We start from the raw sequence: 21,740 nt of genomic DNA, 5'->3' as shown, positions 1-21,740 counted from the left end.
CCTCATGAAAGCGCGCCCCTAAACCTTTTAAACTCCTCCGGGCACGGTCTAAGGAGGTTTTCTCACCTCCAAGGGAGATTTTGAGCTGAAAAGGCTGGATTTTCCCAAAATAAATTTTGACCGAAATAGAAGGATGTCTTCTCAAAACTTTATCCTCTCAAAACTTTATCCTCTCAAAACAAAATACACCAAACTAAAACTTTATTCTCTCCAAACGGGGCTCCTCCTCACCCCCAGTAGCTCCCCACCACCCCGAGGGGCCCCCCACCACTCCCAGGGAAGCCTCCCAGAACACCCCAAAACCTCTAAATCTCCCCAAACACCTCCCCCAAGGCAGCAAAATCCCCCCCCCCAAGGGGCAGGTTTTCCCCCAGGCTTGGCCTTGAGGCCTCAGAAATGGGCTTAGAATTGAAAGCAAAGGTTTTGAAACCCACAAATGAGGCTTTGGACCCTAAAAACTGGGTCCCCTCGCACTGGGAAATAGGACTTGGTGTGAAAAAGGAGGGTTTAAGCATGCAGTGAGAATTCAGGCTCTTGGAAAGGAAGGGTTGGATTTTAAAAAGTGGCGTTTGGATGTCAAAAAAGTGAGTTTTTTGAGCCTGGAATTCTGAAATCTTGAAGGTTGGAAAGATCTCTCCACCTCATTTGGAGCAGTGCCTCATGAAAGCGCGCCCCTAAACCTTTTAAACTCCTCCGGGCATGGTCTAAGGAGGTTTTCTGACCTCCAAGGGAGCTTTTGGGCTGAAAGGGCTGGATTATCCCAAAATCAATCTTGACCGAAATAGAAGGATGTCTTCTCAAAACTTTATCCTCTCAAAGAAAAATACACCAAACTAAAACTTTCTTCTCTCCAAATGGGGCTGGGGTTTGACCCCTCATTTTTCTACACATATCCTTGAAATGTTGTGTTTACCACGTACTCTACAACCACAAAACCCTTTTTTCATCCCAGGCCTTCAGAATTTCGTTTTTCTAAAGAAGACCCCAAAAGGGGGCCCGGCCTCGGCTCCCCCCTCCCGGTGCAGCCCCAGGACAGAGGCTGAGGGGCCCTGAGGGAGGTTGGAGGACCATAGAGAGGAGGGCTTGGAACCATAGAGAGAGGCTGGAGGACCGAAGAGAGGGATTGGAACCATAGAGAGGGGTTGGAAGACCATAGAGACGGCTGTAGAGGACCATAGAAAGGGGCCTATGGACCTTACAGAGGGAGCCGGAAACCATAGAGATGGGTGGAGGACCAAAGGGAGGGGCTCGGAATCATAGAGATGGGTCTAGGACGACCATAGAGAGGAGCCTGTCGCCCTTATAGAGGGGGCTGGTGGACAAAAGGGAGGGCTCGGAACCATAGAGACGGTGGAGGACCATAGAAAGGGGTCGCAGTACCATAGAGGACAGGGATCCATAGAGAGGTTGTGGCAGACCATAGAGACGGGTCTGGAGGACCATAGAGAGCGGCCTGTGGACCTTATTGAGGGGGCTGGAAACCATAGAGAGTTAGCCGACCTTAGAGAGGATGGCTGGAGGACCAAAGAGAGGGCTCGGAACCATAAAGGTGTTGGAGGACCAGGGAGTGGAGGACTGGGAACCATAGAGAGGTGCCTGTGGCCCTTATGGAGTGGGCTGGAAACCATAGAGATGACTTGGAGGAGCAGAGTGGGAGGGCAGAGCGGCCCTGGAGGACCAGGGGCTGGGTGGCAGCTTTGGGGGGCACAACAGGGCAGTTTGGGGGCGCTATGGGGCTGGGAACCCTTCTATGGGGCTCCCCTGTGGGTCTCAGCACCCAGCTATGGGGCTGGGTGCTGATAGGGGGCGGCCCCACATCATCCTATGGGGCTGGGCACCCTTATAGGGTGGCCCCAAGTCCCCCTATGGGGCTGAGTGCCCTTCTGGGGCTGCCCTCCATCACCCTGTGGGGCTGGGCTCACGGATTAATTTTTTTTTAAATAATTTATTCAGGAGAATAGAACGGACTTTTAGGATTTGCCCAAGTAGCACCCTTCCGCATCTACACACTGCTGCCACTGCGTTTTCCAGGTTTCGTACGCCTCCAGGAACGCCGGGACCGGAACGCCGTTGAGCTCCCTGCTCACAGCCTCTTGAAGCGCCTCTACCGAGGTGTGACGCTTCCCCCGGAGCATCGATTTGATCCTGGAGAAGAGAAAAAAAGTCCGGGGGGGGCCAAGTCTTCCACATAAAAAAACGCATTCACTGTTTGTCCGGGGGGTACAAACTCCCTGGGGATGACTCCATGGCAAAAAGCAAATGAGCGTGGATTTCGGCTTGGGTTTGCTCATCCGTGCTTTCTTTTTACGCAAAGTTTGATGGCGCATCGCTGCTGCGGCAAACACTCCATGATTCTGGGTGAGGAGAATCTCCCCTCAGGCTCCTGCAGGGGCACCTGTGGAGAAACAACGGGTGTGTGAGACAGCGGCCGGGGGGGGGAGGTTTGGGGCCTCGAGGGGGGGCTGGGGGGAGCCCCTGTCCCGGCACGTGAGGGTAGGACCGGCGGAGGAGGCCGCAGGCACCGAAGACTTCGCGCCGGGCGCTGCTCTGCCTCCGAACATCACAGGGCCGGGCACGGAACCGCCCGGGCCTGCCAAGAACTGGAGGCCCCAACCCCTCCTAGCCCCAAAACTACCGTTTTCCACCCAAAGAAAAACACTTTCGAACCCATAAATCCCCCCCCGTGCCCCACAAATCCCCCCCGTGCCTCACAACCTCGCCCCGGCCCCACAACCCTCGGTTCCACCCCCCCCCCAAGGAGCACCCGTCCCCTCCGCACCTCGCTCACAAAATGGCCGCGGAGCAGCCGCGCAGTGGCTTTTATAGGGCGGCCGCCGCGCGCGCGCCGCCTCTTGGCCAATCAACGGCGGCGGCGCGCGGAGACGACCAATGGGAAGCGAGCGGCGCCGCCCTGAGAAGGAAAGGGGCGGGGTTAAGGCGGGCGCTGGAAGTGGTTTGGGATTAGGGGGGAAAAGGAACCGGCCGCGGGCGGTGACCGCGAGCTGGGGGTTCCGGGGGCGAATGGACCCCGATGGACCAAAACGGCCCCAAATGGACCCAAAAGGAGCCAAGTGGCCCCGAAGTGCCCCCAAATTGCCCCAAACGGCCCCAAATGGACCCAAAAGGAGCCAAGTGGCCCCGAAGTGCCCCCAAATTGCCCCAAACGGCCCCAAATTGCTTCAAAGGGACCAACATAGCCCCAAATGGGCACAAGTGGACTCAAATAGATCCAGGCAGTTCCAAATGGCTACAAACGGGCACAAAAGGCCCCAAATGGGTCCAAATTACCTCAAATTGCTCCAAACGACCCCAAATTGCCCCAATCGGCCCCAAACGACCCCAATTTTCCCCAAACTATACTAAATGGCCCCAAACAGGCACAAATCTCCCAAGTGGCCCTGAACAGCTCTAAATGGCCACAAACAGGCCCGATTTACCCCAAATGCCCCCAAATTGTCCCAAAGGGACCAAAATAGCCCAAAACGGGCACAAGTGGACTCAAATGGACCCAGACAGCTCCAAATGGCCACAAACAGGCACGAAAGGCCCCGAATAGGCCTGATTTACCCCAAATGCCCCCAAATTGTCCCAAACAGCTCAAAATTGTCCTAAAGGGATCAAAATAGCCCCAAACAGGCACAAATGAATCCAAATGACCTCAAACGGCTCCAAATTGCCATAAAAAAGCACAAAAGGCCCCAAATAGGCCCAGATTCCCCCAAATACCCCCAGATTGCCCCAGTGGATTAATAATTCGTGTCGAGCAGATGGTTGATATTAATAAAGAAAGTTGATATTTGTAAAGAAGTGACAAACTATATTTATACAGCAAAACAATTAATATTCAATTAACTCTATACATATTAATTACCTAAACCCATCTACTCTCGCTTTCTATGCTAATTAGCTTATCAATCCTTGCACTTTTCACCATGCTAAAGTTGGCTAAATCAGTTGTTTTTTTTTGCTAAAGAATGCTGATTTGGCTGAATTGGTTGTTTTCCAAGCTGCAGGAATGCCGATTTGGCTCAAGTTAGCTCAAATTTCAACCTAACTGAAGGTCAAAGGATAACGGGATGTTTTAATTAAAAAGATGCTCCAACATAGCAGAAAATCGACAGATAACAAGACGTCGTCTATTTTGTTCTCATTATATTTTAATTACAAGTTTTACTCTACCCTAAGGTGAATTTATACAATATCAGATACAAGAAGGGGGATTCAGGAGATGCCACGCCGTTTGGGGTTGCTGTTCTCCAGATGTTAAGGCCTGGAAGTTGCTGCTTTTGACTTAAAGGATTAAAGCTTTTTGACTTAAAGTTGCGTTCAAGTTTGACGTAGAGATTCAAGTTTTTTGACTTAAGTTTTTTGACTGAAGCGATTGTTTGTTCTGATTGTACCTCTCTATAGGTGTTCATATGGATGGGTGTACCCGGGTTTAGTCTGTAAAAGGAAATGTAAAATGTAAAAAAATAAAAATAAAAATGTAAAAATTCTGTATATTTCAGCAAGTTTCATGTTCGTGTGTGTGTCTTGGTAGAGCAACGACTTCCCGTGCACCCAGCGCTGTTTATTTTCCTTTTATAACTATTGCTATATTCAGATCGAGTTGTATCCTCATTTATAACAGAGGGGGTGCTTTTAAAAAAAAATATATTATTTATTTATTTTAGGGGGGCTGGTTTTGGGGTGATTTTTCCTGCTTTGGGGATAGTTTTGCTGATTTGGGGCAGGTTTCTGCTATTTTGGGGCTGCTTTTTGCTATTTCTGGAGGTTATTTATTTATTAATTTATCTATTTATTTCTGTTTTGGAGGTATGTTTCTTACACCTTTTGGGGTGTTTTTTTTTTTTTGTTTTTTTTTTTTTGCTGTTTTGGAGGTCTCTTTTCCTGTTTTGGGGATAGTTTCGCTGTTTTGGGGCAGGTTTCTGCTATTTTGGGGCTGCTTTTTGCTATTTCTGGAGTGTTTTTTGTTTGTTTTTTGCCTTTTTTTTTTGTTTTCCTGTTTTGGGGGTATGTTTCTTGCTGTTTTTTTTTTTTTTTTTTTTTTTTTTTTTTTTTTTTTTTTTCCCGATTTGGGGATTTATTTTTGCTGTGTCGGGGGCTTTTTTTCTGTTTTGGGGTCTGATTTCTCCTGTTTTGGGGCTGTTTTTCCTGTTTGGGGACCGTTCTTTGCTCTTTTTTCGCTGCTTTTTGCTGTTTTTGGGCTGCTTTTCGCTCTTTTTGCCCTGCTTTTTGCTCTTTTTGCCCTGCTTTTCGCTCTTTCTGCCCCGTTTCTGTATCTGCGTTTCCGGGGGGGAAGCTTTTGGCGGTGACACCGGAAGCGCCGTTCCGGGAGGGGCGCGGTGAGGCTCTGCGCATGCGCCCCGCGCGCAGCCCGCGGCCCGGCCCCGCCATGTCGGCGCTCTGCGACCCCCCCGGGGCCGCCAGCCCCCCCCGGCCGCCCCTCAGGTACCCCCGGGACCCCCCCGGGACCCCCCAAAAAACCCGGGACCCCCCCCCCCCCCAGACCCTTCTGAACTCCACGATCCCCCCCCCGGTCCCCTCCAGGACTCCTGGACCCCCCCGGGACCCCCCGAGACCCTCCGGGACCCCCAAAGACCCCGGGACCCCCCCTCAGAACCCCGGGACCCCCCCCGGGACCCCCCCGAGACCCCCAAAAACCCCGGGACCCCCCCAAAAAAAACCCGGGACCCCCGGAGCCCCCCCAGGACTCCGGGACCCCCCCCCCGAAACCTCCCGGGACCCCCAAAGACCCCGGGAACCCCCCCAAAAACCCCCGGGACCCCCCCCTCAGAACCCCGGGACCCCCCCCCGGGACCCCCCCGGGACCCCCAAAAACCCCCGGGACCCCCCCCCCCCCCCCAAAAAAAAAACCCGGGCCCCCCCCCTCGAACGCCCCCGAGCCCCCCCGGAGCTCCCCCCAGGACTCCGGGACCTCCCCGGGACCCCCCTGAAACCTCCCGGGACCCCCAAAACCCCCGGGACCCCCCCCAAAAAAAACCCCGAGATCCCCAAAAGCCCCCGGGACCCCCCTGGATCCCCCCGGGTGCCCCCCAAGACCCCTTCGGCCCCCCCCCATTAACTCCACCCCCCCCATTAACTCCCCCCCCCTTCCTTAACCTCTCCCCCCTCCCCCCCCCTTCCTACGCCCCCCTTTTACCCCCCCCCCACCCCCCCTCTCACCCCCCCGTACCCCCCCGTTCATTTCACCCCCCCAATTAACCCTTTCTCCCCCCATTACCCCCCATTAACCCTTTATTTCCCTTTTTCTCCCCCTTTCTGCCCCCATTAACCCTTTATCTCCCCCATTACCCCCCCCATTAACCCCCATTACCCCCCATTAACCCTTTCTCCCCCCTTTCTCCCCCCATGACCCCCCCAATTACCCCTTTACCCCCCAATTACCCCCATTACCCCCCCAATTACCCATTTACCCCCCCATTGCCCCCCAATTAACCCTTTATCTCCCTTATTACCCCCATTAACCCTTTATCCCCCCCTTTCTGCCCCCATTAACCCTTTATCTCCCCCATTACCCCCCATTACCCCCCTATTAACCCTTTCTCCCCCCTTTTCTCCCCCCAATACCCCCCCAATTACCCCATTACCCCCCAATTACCCCCATTACCCCCCAATTAACCCCTTTCTCTCCCCCCCCCAGCCCCCAGGAGCTGCCCCAGGAGTCCCAAGCCATTAACCCTTTACCTCCCCCCCCCAATTTTATCCCCCTATTACCCCCCCATTAACCCTTTATCTCCCACATTACCCCCCCATTAACCCTTTCTCCCCCCATTATCCCCCCAATTACCCATTTACCCCCCCATTACCCCCCAATTAACCCTTTATCTCCCCCATTACCCCCCCATTACCCCCCCAATTAACCCTTTATCTCCCATATTACCCCCCATTAACCCTTTATCCTCCCTTTTCTCCCCCCAATACCCCCCCAATTACCCATTTACCCCCCCATTACCCCCCATTGCCCCTCCATTAACCCTTTATGTCCCTTTATCTCCCCCATTACCCCCCATAACCCCCCCCAATTAACCCTTTCTCCCCCTTTTCTCCCCCCAATTACCCCCTTACCCCCCCAATTACCCCCATTACCCCCAATTAACCCCTTTCTCTCTCTTCTCTCCCCCCCCCGCAGCCCCCAGGAGCTGGCCCAGGAGATCAAAGCCTTCCTCAGCGGCTCGGACCCCGCTCAGGGCACCCCCTTGCCCCCCCCGGAGCACGCCCGCTGCGCCCTGCGCCTCCTGCGCCGCCTGCCCCCCGCCCGCCACGCCGTCCTGCACCACCTCGCCGGCGTCTTCGACCACCAAGTCTGCGCCCACCTCCGCCACCGGGGGGACCCCCAAAACCCCCCCGGGACCCCCCTCAACCCCCCCGCATCCCTCCTAAACCCCCCCGGCTCCCTCATCACCCCCCCCGGCTCCCATCTCCCCCCCTCTGGATCCCATCTCCCCCCCTCCGGCTCCCTCATCACCCCCCCAGGCGCCCCCCACCCCACCTCAAGACCCCCCCACAGCGCCCCAGGCGCCCCCCACCCCACCCCAGCCACCCTTCTAACCCCCCCAGGCGCCCCCCACCCCACCCCGTTACCCCCCCACACCACCCCAGGAACCCTTCTAACCCCCCCATTACCCCCCCACTCCACCCCATTACCCCCCCACCCCACCCCATTACCCCCCTTAACCCCCCAACTCCCCCCTTTACCCCCCCAACTCCCCCCTTTACCCCCCCAACTCCCCTCTTTACCCCCCCAACTCCCCCCTTTACCCCCCCAACTCCCCTCTTTACCCCCCCAACTCCCCTCATTACCCCCCCAACTCCCCTCTTTACCCCCCCAACCCCCTCATTTCCCCCCCCAACCCCCCCCTTTCCCCTCGGCCGCCCCCCCGGGGGCTCTGGTGGAGGTGGTGCGGGAGGCTCGCCGCTCCCTCTCCTCCCTGGTGCGCTCCAAACCCGCCGCCTGGGCCCCAGTGGTGGCCAGTTGGGCTGTGGAGTTACTGGGCCAGCTCAGCAGCCGCTACGCCGGCCGCCACGGGGCCCGGGGGCTCAACGAACTCCTCCAGCTCTGGACGGGCTGCGAGGCCACCAGGACCTTGCTGGAGCTCTACGGGCAGTGTTTCGGGGCCCTTTTGGGGTCTTGCCCCGACGCCTGCGTCGCCGCCCTGCTGGACACCTCCCTGCAGCACTCCCCCCACTTCGACTGGGTGGTGGCGCACGTCGGGGGGGCTTTCCCCGGGACCATCATCAGCAGGGTGCTGGCTTGCGGCCTCAAGGATTACTGCGCCCACCTCGAAGCCCCCGGGGGGGGTTCGGGGGTCTCGGCGCCCCCCTTAGGGCCCGGGGGGGCCCCCAAATTGGCCTCGGTGGTGGGCATTTTGGGGCACCTGGCGTCGCGCCACGGGGCCAGCATCAGGCAGGAGCTGCTGAGGCTTTTCCACGCCAGCTTAGCCCCCGGCGGGGGGGCCCGGGGGGGCGTGGGGTTCCTCTTACAGCTGGCCCTGCTGTCCCCCCCGCTTTTGGGGGCGGTTTGGGGGGAGCTGGTGGCCGCCCTCACCCCCCCCGTGCTGGCCCAGCTCCACCAACGCTTCGCCCCCCTCCCCCGCGAGGAGCTGGAGGGCTTGGGGGGGGTCCTGGTCAGGCTGCTGGGGCAGACCTCGGCGGGGGCCCCCCGCACCCTGCGCTTCCTCCTGGACACCGCCGCCCCCCCCGGGGCTCGCAAGCCCCCCCCCGACGGCCCCGAGGCCGATAATCCCGATAATCCCTTCAATAATCCCGATAATCCCTTTGGTAATCCCGATAATCCCTTCGGTAATCCCGATAATCCCTTCAGCGACCCCAATAATCCCTTCAACGACCCCAATATCCCCCCCAGTAACCCCAACAATCCCAGCAACAACCCCAATAATCCCAATAATAACCCCAATATCCCCCCCGCCAACCCTTCCGCCCCTAATCCCACCCCTACCCCCCATAATCCCACCCTTTCTCCCCATAATCCCACCCTTTCTCCCCATAATCCCACCCTTTCTCCCCCTAATCCCACCCCTACCCCCCCTAACCCCACCCCTACCCCCCCTAATCCCACCCTTTCCCCCCCTAATCCCACCCCCCCGCCCCCTCTCCCGGACGGCGTCCGCGAGGCCTGCGAGCGCCTGCTCTCCCTCCTCCTCCTCCACCTCCAAAAACTGGTGCACGGCCGGGGAGGGGGTGCTGCTGGGGGGGTAGGGGTGGGGGGGGGCAACCCCGGAGACCCCCCCCCTCGCCCCATCCCCTTTTTGGAAGCTCTCCGCGGCCGGGAGCGCGACCTTTGCCTGGAAGCTCTCCGCCTGGACCCCAAGCGCTCCCTTTGGCTCCACCAGCTCCTGGGGCTCCTGGCCGTCTACGCCGCCCCCCACGGCCCCCCCGAGGCTTTCTTCCACCTCCTGGCGCTGGCCACGACCCCCCAGCAGCTCGCCTTGGCCACCCAGCTCCACGCCGTGCTGGCCCCCAGCCTCGCCGACCTCCCCGCCGCCGCCGCCGCCGCCTGCGTCCGCCGCATCCACGCCGGGGCCTTGGCCCCCCCCCAGCTCTCCAGATTGCTCCGGAACCTCTCCTTCCTCGTCGCAGCCACCCCGGAGGATCCTTTGGGCTCCCAGCTGGGCACGGAATTGGGGCAAAACCTCCCGGAATTGGCTCAACTCTTGCTACATCCTGATGGAGAGGTCGCCGGTGCCGCCGCGCTGCTGCTCTGCGCCCTCCCCGCGCCGCGCTCCCTGCGCCCCGCTCAGCTCCACGCCGTGCTCCGAGCCGCCGTCCACCACCTCTTCCTCCTCCTCCGCCTCCCCACGGATTTCGGGGACCCCCCCGGCCCCCCCCCAAACTCCGGGACCACCACCCGAGCCTCTTCGTTAGCCCACGGGGCCCGTTTGCTGGAGCGTCTCTGCGCCACGTCTCCATCGGCCGCCCGCGCCGCTCTCCAGCTCCTGGTGGAAGCCGCGCTCCGGGGGGGCAACGCGGAGCTTTTTGGGGCTTTCACCCCCCCGGGAGACCCCCCCGAGGACCCCCCCGAGCTGCCCAAACCGCCCTCCAAAGCCTCTTTGCTGGACGCCAACCGCCGCTTCGCCGCCGCCGTCGACTTCCCCGGCGGCGTCTGCTCCGTTTTCCACGCGGGGGTGATCGGAGAGGGGCTCAAAACCCCCCCGGGCCCCCCCCGGCACCCCCAGCACCGAATTTCCCGCAACACCCAAACTTTTTTGGGCGTCCTCCTGCGCTGCTGCCGCGCCGCCGACCCCGCTTCCCCCCCCGGCACCCTTGGGTGCGAGGGGCCCCAAGCCGTGGCGGCCGCTTTGGTGGAAGCCGTGTGCCCCTGGGCGGCGGGGGGGGACCCGGCTTGGCCCCCCCAAGACGACCCGGGCCGGGGGGGCAGCTTGGAGAGGGACCTGGGGGTCTTGAGGCGCTTCCGCCAGCACCCCCTCCTCTTCCCCTTGCTGCGGGTGGTGGCCGCGGGGAGACCCCCGGTGCTGGCCCGCTGCTGGCCGGTGCTGAGGGGTTTGCTGGCCACCTTGGTAGCCCACTGGGACGCCTGCAGGGAGCCTTCGGCCTCCTCCTCGCCCTGGCACCTTCGGGCGTCGTGCGCCCTGGTGGGCTGCCTGGCCGAGGGGGCGATGCTGCCCCCCGTGCTGGGCAAGGCGCAGGAGCTGTTCCCCCGCCTGGCGCCCTTCGAGGTGAAGCTGCTGCTGCTCAGCCTCTGGGGTTACCTGAGGGAACAAGGAGGGGGGTCTTTAAATCCTCGGGGGGGTCCAGCTCGGGTCCCCCAGCGTCGAGCCGGGGGGGTTTCGGGGAGGGAAGGGGAATTGGGGGATCCCGGGGGGTGCCTGGCGGCGCTGCACAGCGTGCTGCATCGCAACGTGGGCAGCCTCGGGGTGCTGGCGGGGAGGTTTCGGACATAGGGGGGGGGATAAAAGGGGGCTGGGGGGGGCTGGGAGGACCTAAAAGGGGTCTGGGGGGGGCTGGGAGTAGCTAAAAGGGGTCTTGGGGGGGCTGGGAGGACCTAAAAGGGGGCTGGGGGGGGCTGGGGGGTCTTGGAGGGGTCTGGGGGCACCCAAAGGGGGCCTCCAGGAAGCCAAAAGGGGGCTAAAATGGGTCTGGGGGCACCCAAAAGGGGTCTGGGGGGGTCTGGGAGTACCTAAAGTGGGTCTGGGGGCAGCCAAAAGGGGTCTGGGGGGGTCTTGGAGGGGTCAGGGGGCAGCTCTGGGGGTCTCAGGGTAGCCCAAAAGGGGTTTGGGGGGGGTCTGGGGGCACCCATGGGTGCTGCATCGCAACGTGGGCAGCCTGGGGGTGCTGGCGGGGAGGTTTCGGACATAGGGGGGGGATAAAAGGGGGCTGGGGGGGGCTGGGAGTAGCTAAAAGGGGCCTGGGGGCACTCAAAATGGGTCTGGGGGGGTCTGGGGCCTGGGGGCACTCAAGATGGGTCTGGGGGGGTCTGGGAGTACCTAAAGTGGGCCTGGGGGCACCCAAAGGGGGTCTCAGGGCACCCAAAATGGGTCTGGGGGGGTCTCTGAGTACCTAAAGTGGGTCTGGGGGCAGCCAAAAGGGGTCTGGGGGGGTCTTGGAGGGGTCGGGGGCAGCTCTGGGGGTCTCAGGGTAGCCCAAAAGGGGTTTGGGGGGGGTCTGGGGGGGGTCTGGGGGCACCCATGGGTGCTGCATCGCAACGTGGGCAGCCTGGGGGTGCTGGCGGGGAGGTTTCGGACCTAGGGGGGGGCTAAAATGGGGCTGGGGGGGGCTGGGAGGACCTAAAAAGGGGCTGGGGGGGGCTGGGGGGTCTTGGAGGGGTCTGGGGGCACCCAAAGGGGGCCTCCAGGAAACCAAAAGGGGGCTAAAATGGGTCTGGGGGCACCCAAAGGGGGTCTAGGGGGGGCTGGGAGTAGCTAAAAGGGGTCTGGGGGCACTCAAAATGGTTCTGGGGGGGTCTTGAAGGGGTCAGGGGGCAGCTCTGGGGGTCTCAGGGTAGCCCAAAAGGGGTTTGGGGGGGGTCTGGGGGCACCCATGGGTGCTGCATCGCAACGTGGGCAGCCTGGGGGTGCTGGCGGGGAGGTTTCGGACATAGGGGGGGGCTGGGGGTCCCTAAAAAGGGGCTGGGGGGGCTGGGAGGACCTAAAAGGGGGCTGGGGGCAGCCAAAGGGGGGCTAAAGTGGGTCTGGGGGCACCCAAAGGGGTCTGGGGGCACCCTAAAGGGGTCTGGGGGGGCTGGGAGTAGCTAAAAGGGGTCTGGGGGGGTCTTGGAGGGGTCTGGGGGCACCCAAAGGGGGCCTCCAGGAAGCCAAAATGGGGCTAAAATGGGTCTGGGGGCACCCAAAAAGGGTCTGGGGGGGCTGGGAGTAGCTAAAAGGGGTCTGGGGGCACTCAAAATGGGTCTGGGGGGGTCTGGGAGTAGCTAAAAGGGGGCTGGGGGGGGGCTGGGAGGACCTAAAGTGGGCCTGGGGGCAGGAAAAGGGGTCTGGGGGGGTGTTTGAATACCTAAATTGGGTCTGGGGGCACCCAAAGGGGGTCTCAGGGCACCCAAAATGGGTCTGGGGGGGTCTCTGAGTACCTAAAGTGGGTCTGGGGGCACCCAAAATGGGTCTGGGGGGGTCTTGAAGGGGTCTGGGGGCAGCTCTGGGGGTCTCAGGGCAGCCCAAAAGGGGTTTGGGGGGGGGCTGGGGGCACCCAAAGGGGTCTGGGGGGACCTGGGATTACCTAAAAGGGGTCAGGGGGCACCCATGGGTGCTGGCGGGGGGGGTTGGTACATGGGGGGGGGGCTGGGGGCACCCCAAAAGGGTCTGGGGGGGGGGGGGCTGGGGGTACCCAAACGTCCCCTCGGGGCTGAGCGCGTGGCACCGCTCTGCCGGGAATAATCCCTATGGGATTGTGCCCTGTGAGCCTGTAATCCCACCCAAATCCCATACAGGGACGCTGTAATCCCATACAAGGACCTTGTAATCCCGCCCAAAACCCCATAATCCCATACAGTGACCTTGTAATCCCACACAAAACCCCATAATCCCATATAGGGACGCTGTAATCCCGTGCAATGACCGTGTAATCCCACCCAAATCCCAATAATCCCACACGAGGACGCTGTAATCCCACATAAATCCCAATAATCCCATACAAGGACTCTGTAATCCCATACAATGACCCTGTAATCCCCCACAAATCCCAATAATCCCACACAAGGACCCTGTAATCCCGCATAAATCCCAATAAACCCATTAAATGACCCTGTAAATGATCGCTGAGTTCTGCCTTTGTCTCTGGGGGGGGTTGGGGGGCTGGGGCACCCAAGGGGGGCAGGGGGGGGGCTGGGGGCGCCCAACTGGCTCCTGGGGGCACCCGGCGGCTCCCAGTGACTCCCAGTAGCACCCAGTGGCACCCAAGGGTGCCCGGTGTCACCAAAGGTCACCTAAGGTTACCTAAGGTCACCCAGTCGCACCTGAGGTCACCTGAGGTCACCCAGTGCCTCCCAGTGCCACCCAGCGGCACCCAGGAGACATCTCCCAGTGTCCCCCAGTGTCTCCCAGCATCCCCCAGTGTCTCCCAGTATCTCCCAGTGTCGCCCAGTGTCACCCAGTATCTCCCAGTGTCCTGCCATCTGTCCCCCAGTGCCTCCCAGTGTCTCCCAGTGTCCCCCAGTACCCCCAGTATCCCCCAGTGCCTCCAGTGTCTCCCAGTGTCTCCCAGTACCCCACAGTATCCTCCCAGTATCCCCCCAGTACCCCCCAGTATCCCCCAGTGTCTCCCAATAACCCCCAGTGTCCCCCAGTACCCCCCAGTATCCCCAGTATCTTCCCAGTATCCCCCAGTATCCCCCAGTACCCCCCAGTGTCCCCCCAGTACCCCCCAGTACCCCCCAGTATCTCCCAGTTCCTCCCAGTCCCAACAGAGGCCAGGCCGCCAGGGGCCCCGCCTCCCTCCCGCCCTCCCCCTGCCAATCACTCCCAGCCGCCCAATCACCGCGCGTCTCCCTCCCTGTGGCCCCGCCCAGCAGCTCCCCCCTCCGCGCCGCAGCGGGGCGGGGCTGGCCAATCGGAGCCGAGCGGGGCGGGCTGCGGACCAATCAGAGCCGGGGCGGGGGTGGGCGGGGCGCGAAGGCCCACTTCCGGTTTGGCGGCGGCGGCGGCGGCGGCGGGAAGATGTTCTATCACGTGAGCGGCGGGGGGCACCGGAAGGGGCGCGGGAGGGACCGGAAGGGCTACGGGGAAACCGGAAGTGTCACGGGAAGAACCGGAAGGGTCACGGGAGGAACCGGAAGTGTCACGGGAGGAACCGGGGGGGTCACGGGGGGCACCGGGGGGGTCCGGGGGGGGTCTGGGAGGGGTCCTGGGGTCACCGGGGGGGGTTGGGGGGGTCCGGGAGGGGGGTTGGGGGGCACTGGGGGGGTTCAGGGGATCCCGGGAGGCTTCTGGGGGGGGTCCTTGGGGGTCCAGGAGGGTCTGGGGGTCACCGGAGGGGGCACGGGGGGCACCGGAGGAGGTTGGGGGGGTCTGGGAGGGGTCTGGGGGGCACCGGGAGGCTCCTGGGGGGGTCCGGGAGAGGTCCAGTGGGTCCGGGAGGGTCCTGGGGGGGTCTGGGGGGTCCGGGGGGGTCCGGGGGGGTCCCGGTGCCCCCCCCCCGACGGTGCCCCCCCCCCAGATTCTCCCTGGAGCACGAGATCCTGCTGCACCCCCGCTACTTCGGGCCCAACCTCCTCAACACCGTCAAGCAGAAACTCTTCACCGAGGTCGAGGGCACCTGCACCGGCAAGTACGGCCCCCCCCAAACCCCCCCAACCCCCCAAACCCCCCCGGTGACCCCCCCACCCCCCCCAGTGTCCCCAACCCCCCCCGGGGGTGTCACCCCCCCTGTGTCCCCCCATCACCCCCGTATCCCCCCCTTGGCACCCCCAGGTCCTCCCGTGCCCCCCCAAACCCCCCCAGTGACCCCCCCAACCCCCCAGGGTCACCCCCACCCCCCCCAGGGTGTCCCCAACCCCCCCCCCCGGGGTGTCACCCCCCCCCCCTTCCTGGGTCACCCCTCAGTGTCCCCCTTGTGTCCCCCCAGCACCCCTGGGTCCCCCCTTGACCCCCCCCGGTCCCCCCCAGTGCCCCTCCCGTGCCCCCCCCTGTGTCCCCCCCAGTACCCCCCCACCCCCCCAGTGCCCCCCCAGTGTCCCCAAGCCCCCCTCAGTGACCCCCCCCACACCCCCCAGTGTCCCCCACATTCTCCCTGTGCCCCCCCCAGCGTCCCCCAAATCCCCTGGGTGCCCCCTGGTACCCCTAGGACAGGGTCCCAGTGCCCCCCCCGTGTCCCCAACCCCCCCCCGGTGCCCCCCTGGTGCCCCCACAGCCCCCCATGACCCCCCCCGTGCCCCCCCCAGTGTCCCCAAGCCCCCCCCAGTGCCCCCCATCACCCCCCAGTGTCCTTGTATCCCCCCGGGGCGGTGTCCCAGTGCCCCCCCGCTGCCCCCACGCCCCCCCCAATGTCCCCCTGGTGCCCCCCCAGTGTCCCCACACCCCCCTGATGTCCCCCCCTTGCCCCCCCAGTGTCCCTGTGCCCCCCCCAGTGCCCCCCCAGTGCCCCCCATCACCTCCCAGCGTCCTTCTATCCTCCCGGGGTGGTGTCCCAGTGCCCCCCCGCTGCCCCCACCCCCCCCCAGTGCCCCCCACGACCCCCCCCAAGCCCCCCCCGTGCCCCCCCACCCCCCAGTGCCCCCCCAGTGCCCCCCCGTCACCCCCCAGTGTCCCCATATCCCCCCATTGCCCCCCTGGGGTGGTGTCCCAGTTCCCCCCCGCTGCCCCCACCCCCCCCAGTGCCCCCCACACCCCCCCAGTGCCCCCCACGACCCCCCACGCCCCCCCCACGACCCCCCCGTGCCCCCCCCCCCCCCCCAGGCACGGCTTCGTGATCGCGGTGACGACGATCGACAACATCGGGGCGGGCGTCATCCAGCCGGGCCGCGGCTTCGTCCTCTACCCCGTGCGCTACAAGGCCATCGTCTTCCGGCCCTTCAAGGGCGAGGTGGTGGACGCCGTCGTCACCCAGGTCAACAAGGTGACGTCATCGGTGACGTGTGACGTCATCATGGGGCGGTGACGTCATCACGGGGCGGTGATGTCATCAGTAGGGTTGGGATGTCGTCAATGGGGCCGGGGTGTGGGCATTGGGGTGGGGGTCTTCTCGTTGTGGTGGACGCCGTTGGCATCCAGGTCAACAAGGTGATGTCATCGGGGATGTATGACGTCATCAGGGCCTGTGTGACGTCATCACGGGGTGATGATGTCATTAGGAGGGTTGGGACGTCATCAGTAGGGTGAGGAAGTCATCAGTAGGGTTGGGGTGTGGTCATTGGGGTGGGGGTGTGGGCATTATGGGGGACGCCGTTGGCACCCAGGTCAACCAGGTGATGTCATCAGGGATGTGTGACGTCATCAGGGCCCGTGTGACATCATCACGGGGCGGTGATGTCATTAGGAGGGTTGGGAAGTCGTCAGTAGGGTTGGGATGTCATCGATGGGGCCGGGGTGTGGGCATTGGGGTGGGGGTCTTCTCGTTGTGGTGGACGCTGTTGGCACCCAGGTCAACAAGGTGATGTCATCGGGGATGTATGACGTCATCAGGGCCTGTGTGACGTCATCATGGGGTGATGATGTCATTAGGAGGGGTGTGATGTCATCAGTAGGGTGAAGAAGTCATCAGTAGGGTTGGGGTGTGGTCGTTATGGGGGATGTCATGGTGATGCAGATCAACCAGGTGACGTCATTGGGGATGTATGATGTCATCACAGGGTGATGATGTCATCAGGAGGGGTGTGACATCATCAACGGGGGTGTGGTGTCATCAGTAGGGTTGGGAAGTCATCAGTAGGGTTGGATTGTCATCAATGGGGCCGGGGTGTGGTCAATATGGTGGACACTGTTGGCATCCAGGTCAACAAGGTGATGTCATCGGGGATGTATGACGTCATCACGGGGCGGTGATGTCATCAGGAGGGGTGTGACGTCATCAACGGGGGTGTGGTGTCGTCAGTAGGGTTGGGATGTCGTCAATGGGGCCGGGGTGTGGGCATTGGGGTGGGGGTGTGGGCATTGTCGGGGATGCCGTTGGCACCCAGGTCAACCAGGTGACGTCATCGGGGATGTGTGACGTCATCAGGGCATGTGTGACGTCATCACAGGGTGATGATGTCATTAGGAGGGTTGGGGTGTGGTCATTGGGGTGGGGGTGTGGGCATTGTGGGGGATGTCACGGTGATGCAGATCAACAAGGTGACGTCACAGGGGGGGTGTGACGTCATCAGGGCCTGTGTGACGTCATCACGGGGTGATGACGTCATTAGGAGGGGTGTGATGTCATCAGTAGGGTTGGGATGTCATCAATGGGGCCGGGGTGTGGGCATTGGGGTGGACGCCGTTGGCACCCAGGTCAACCAGGTGACGTCATCGGGGGGGTGTGACGTCATCACAGGGTGGATGACGTCATCATGGGGGTGATGACGTCATCACGGGGGCAGTGACGTCATCGCGGGGGGCGTGTCCTAGGTCGGGCTGTTCACCGAGATCGGGCCCATGTCCTGCTTCATCTCCCGCCACGTACGGGGGGGGTCATGGGGGGGGGGTCATGGGGGGGCTGGGGGGGTCGTGGGGGGGTCGTGGGGGTCATGGGGGGGTCGTGGGGGGTCGTGGGGGGTATGGGGGGGTCATGGGGGGCTGGGGGGTATGGGGGGGGTCATGGGGGGCTGGGGGGGGCCATGGGGGGTTGGGGGGTCATGGGGGGGTGGGGGGGGACAGGGGGGTCATGGGGGGGTGGGGGGGGCAGGGGGGTCACAGGAGGGGTTTGGGGGGGGACACCTTGGGGGGGGACACGAGGGGGGGGTACAGGGGGGGCAGGTGAATGGGGGGGGTCACAGGGGGGGACACTGGGGGGGGGACACAGGTGGATGGGGAGGGTCATGGGGGGGGGAGGGGACATTGGGGGGGGTCACAGGGGGGTGGTGACATGGGGGGGGTCACGAGGGGTCACGGGGGGGGGGAGGGGTCAGGGGGGGGGTCAGGGGGGGTCACCTGTCCCCTCCCCCCCCCCCCAGTCGATCCCCTCGGAGATGGAGTTCGACCCCAACTCCAACCCCCCCTGCTACAAGACCGTGGACGAGGTGAGGGGGGGGGGGGGTCACGTGGGGGTCGGGGGGGGTCACGTGGGGGTCAGGGGGGGGTCACGTGAGGGGGGGGCACCCCCAGGGACCCACGTGACCCCCCCCCCACCCCCCCCCCAGGACATCGTCATCCAGCAGGACGACGAGATCCGCCTGAAGATCGTGGGCACGCGCGTGGACAAGAACGACATCGTGAGTGGCACCAGTACGGACCAGTATGGACCAGTATAGACCAGTATAGACCAGTAGGGGCCAGGACAAACCAGTATGGGCCGCTGGGGTGCCAGTACAGGCCAGTAAGGCCGCAGTAAGGTCCCAGTATGGCTTCAGAATGGCTTAGTATATCCCCAGTAGGGTCCCAGTACAGACCAGTATGGGCCAGTATAGACCAGTAGGGGCCAGGACAGACCAGTACAGACCAGTATGGGCCAGTACAAACCAGTATGGGCCTGTATGGGCCCTTCGGGTTCCGGTACAGGCCAGTATGGTGTCAGAATGGCTCAGTATATCCCCAGTAGGGATTCCAGTATGCACCAGTATAGACCAGTAGGGGCAGTACAAGCCAGTAGGGGCCAGTACAGACCAGTATGGGCCGCTGGGGTTCCAGTACAGGCCAGTATGGCCTCAGAATGGCTCAGTACATCCCTAGTAGGGTCCCAGTACAGACCAGTAAGATCCAGTACAAACCAGTATGGGCTTGCATGGACCTGTATGGGTCACTAGGGTTCCAGTACAGGCCAGTATGGCCCCAGTAGGGTTCCAGTATGGCCTCAGAATGGCTCAGTATATCCCTAGTAGAGATTCCAGTATGCACCAGTATAGACCAGTATAGACCAGTAGGGGCAATACGGGTTGGTAGGGACCAGTACAGACCAGTATGGGCCCTTGGGGTTCCAGTATAGGCCAGTATGGTCCCAGTAGGGTTCCAGTATGGCCTCAGAATGGCTTAGTATATCCCTAGTAGGGTCCCAGTACGGACCAGTATGGACCCAGTATGGTCCAGTGTGATCCCAGTGGGGTCCCAGTAGGGCCCAGTGCGATCCCAGTGTAGCCCAGTATGGCCCAGTGTGATCCCAGTGGGTCCCAGTATTGCCCAGCGGGGTAATGTTGGGGTCCCAGTCTGGCCCAGCAGGTCCCAGTATGGCCCATTGCAATCCCAGGGGGATCCCAGTGGGGTCCCAGTATGGCCCAGTGGGATCCCAGTGTGTCCCAGTATGGCCCAGTGGCTCCCAGTCTGGTCCAGCAGGGTCCTACTGGGTTCCCAGTCTGGTCCAGTGTCTCCCAGTCTGGCCCAGTGGGCTCCCAGTTTGGCCCAGCGGGGTCATATTGGGGTCCCAGTCTGTCCCAGTGGCTCCCAGTTTGGCCCAGCGGGGTCATATTGGGGTCCAAGTCTGTCCCAGTGGCTCCCAGTTTGGCCCAGCGGGGTCCTACTGGGTTCCCAGTCTGTCCCAGTGGCTCCCAGTTTGGCCCAGAGGGGTCATATTGGGGTCCCAGTCTGTCCCAGTGGCTCCCAGTTTGGCCCAGCGGGGTCATATTGGGGTCCCAGTCTGTCCCAGTGGCTCCCAGTTTGGCCCAGCGGGGTCCTACTGGGTTCCCAGTCTGTCCCAGTGGCTCCCAGTTTGGCCCAGTATCTCAGGCTCCTTCTCCCCGCAGTTCGCCATCGGCTCCCTCATGGACGATTACCTGGGTGAGCACACGGGGGGGGGGGGAGAATTTGGGGAGGGGGGGGGGGAGAGGGTCCTGACCCCCCCTGACCCCCCCCCTGACCCCCCTGTCCCCCCCCCAGGTCTGGTCAGCTGAACGCAGGACGCCACGACGGCCGTTTTGGGGCAAAAACACCTCATTTCAATAAAATTAGTTTTTTTGGGAGCTCCGTCTCGCTTTTTGGGGGCGGGGGGGGGGGGGCGTGGAAAATTATTGGGGGGGGTCCTGAGAATTTGGGGGGGGGTCTTGAGGGCTGGGGGGGGTGTCCTGAGGATCTGAGGGGGGGTCCTGAGGATTTGGGGGGGGTCCTGAGGATTTTGGGGGGGGTCTTGAGGCCTTGGGGGGGGTCCTGGGGTCATGGGGGGGGTCCTGAGGATTTTGGGGGGGGTCTTGAGGCCTTGGGGGGGGTCCTGGGGTCATGGGGGGGGTCCTGGGGATTTGGGGGGGGGTCCTAAACCTTGGGGGGGGGTTCTGAGGACTTGGGGGGGGTCTTGAGTCCTTGGGGGGGGTCCTGATGATTTGGGGTGGTCCTGAAGCCTTGTGGGGGGGCTCCTGATTCGTTGTGGGCCCACCCCTCTCCATCGCCGCTTGAAGGCCGCATCCATCGCCGCTTGAAGAGGGCGCCCGTCTGGTTTCCCCGGCAACCTCGCGGCCTCGCTTTACGGCAGCGGCCGCCTCAGCGCCGCGCGCCGCCGCGCGACACCTCCCTGCCCTCACTCGGCCCGCTTTACGGCTGCCGCGGCCCCGCCCCCTCCCTTCCTCCTCGGGCTCCCCTCAAGATGGCGGTGACCGGGGTGAGTCCCGGCGGCCCCCCCGCCGCCATCCGCCGCCATCCGCCGCCCCCTCGCGCCCCCCGCCCCCTCCCCCGGCCCGGGGGGGTCCCGGGGACTCCGAGGAAGCCATCGCGGGGGGTGGGGGGCGCGGGGGGCGCGGGGGGAGCGGCGATGGCGGCCTGGAGGTGGGGGGGGGGGGGCGAGGCCTAGAGGAGGTGGGGAAAGGGGGGGGGGAGGGGGGTGGGGGGGGGTCTCTCGGGGTCTTTTTTGGTTTTGGGGGGGGCCCTGAGGGGGTTTTGGGGCACGGGGACCCTGGGGGGGTCCCCAGTGCCTGGGGGGGGCCCCACCCCCCATACTGGGGTCCCCACCCCCCATACTGGGGTCCCCATTGCCCCTCGGGGGGTCCCCAAGGTCCTTGGGGGGGTCCCACCCCCCATACTGGGGTCCCCATCCCCCATACTGGTGTCCCCATTGCCCTTACTGGTGTCCCCATCCCCCATACTGGGGTCCCCAAGGTCCCTATGGGTCCCTAACACCCATACTGGGATCCCCATCCCCCATACTGGTTTTCCCATTGCTCTTAATGGCGTCCCCATCCCCCATACTGGGGTCTCCACCCCCCATACTGGTGTCCCCATTGCCCTTAATGGGTTCCTAACACCCATACTGGGATCCCCACCCCCATACTGGTGTCCCCATTGCCCTTAATGGGGTTCCCATCCCCCATACTGGTGTCCCCAAGGTCCTTATGGGTCCCCATTGCCCTTACTGGTGTCCACACCCCCCATACTGGGATCCCCACCCCCCATACTGGTGTCCCCCTTGCCCTTAGTGGGGTCCCCACCCCCCGTACTGGGATCCCCACCCCCCATACCGGTTTCCCCATCACCCTTAATGCTGCCCCAGCCCCATAACCCCCCCATATCCCCCCATAGCCCCCCAATACCCCTCCATAACCCCCCAAACCCCCCCAAATCCCCCCATATCCCCCTCACATCCCCCCATACCCCCCCCATAATCCCCTCAACCCCCCCATATCCCCCTGATAACCCCCCTATACCCCCCATGTCCCCCCATAACTCTCCTATAACCCCCCCCAACCC

The 21,740-nt window shown here is 62.7% G+C and overlaps 2 protein-coding genes and 1 long non-coding RNA gene across 3 annotated transcripts; 2 read left to right on the top strand and 1 right to left on the bottom strand.

The window, feature by feature from the left end:
• Window positions 1-1,637: 1,637 nt before the first annotated feature.
• On the bottom strand, window positions 1,638-2,631 carry LOC311426144. Its single transcript, XR_014686605.1, has 2 exons — window positions 2,229-2,631; window positions 1,638-2,145 (listed from the first exon to the last, which is right to left on the bottom strand). It is a non-coding gene; the product is annotated as an uncharacterized lncRNA (long non-coding RNA).
• A 2,751-nt stretch (window positions 2,632-5,382) lies between these two features.
• On the top strand, window positions 5,383-10,943 carry LOC311426129 (integrator complex subunit 5-like; the record flags this gene model as incomplete). Its single annotated transcript, XM_084502298.1, has 3 exons — window positions 5,383-5,451; window positions 7,154-7,413; window positions 7,900-10,943. Exons 1-3 carry the CDS (start codon window positions 5,396-5,398, stop codon window positions 10,941-10,943), a joined length of 3,360 nt encoding a protein of 1,119 aa, XP_084358424.1. The 5' UTR covers window positions 5,383-5,395.
• A 2,317-nt stretch (window positions 10,944-13,260) lies between these two features.
• On the top strand, window positions 13,261-20,029 carry POLR2G (RNA polymerase II subunit G; the record flags this gene model as incomplete). The annotated part of the gene is made up of 9 exons (XM_084502297.1): window positions 13,261-13,282; window positions 14,018-14,177; window positions 14,665-14,775; window positions 15,903-16,062; window positions 17,550-17,600; window positions 18,095-18,160; window positions 18,281-18,352; window positions 19,814-19,847; window positions 19,947-20,029. 9 exons carry the CDS (start codon window positions 13,261-13,263, stop codon window positions 19,958-19,960), a joined length of 690 nt encoding a protein of 229 aa, XP_084358423.1. The 3' UTR covers window positions 19,961-20,029.
• Between the last annotated feature and the right edge of the window lie 1,711 nt (window positions 20,030-21,740).

Source organism: Aythya ferina (genome assembly GCF_964211825.1).
Source record: "Aythya ferina genome assembly, chromosome: 38".
In the NCBI taxonomy this organism is placed as follows: Eukaryota; Metazoa; Chordata; class Aves; order Anseriformes; family Anatidae; genus Aythya; species Aythya ferina.
This window is presented reverse-complemented; position numbering and strand designations above follow the sequence as displayed.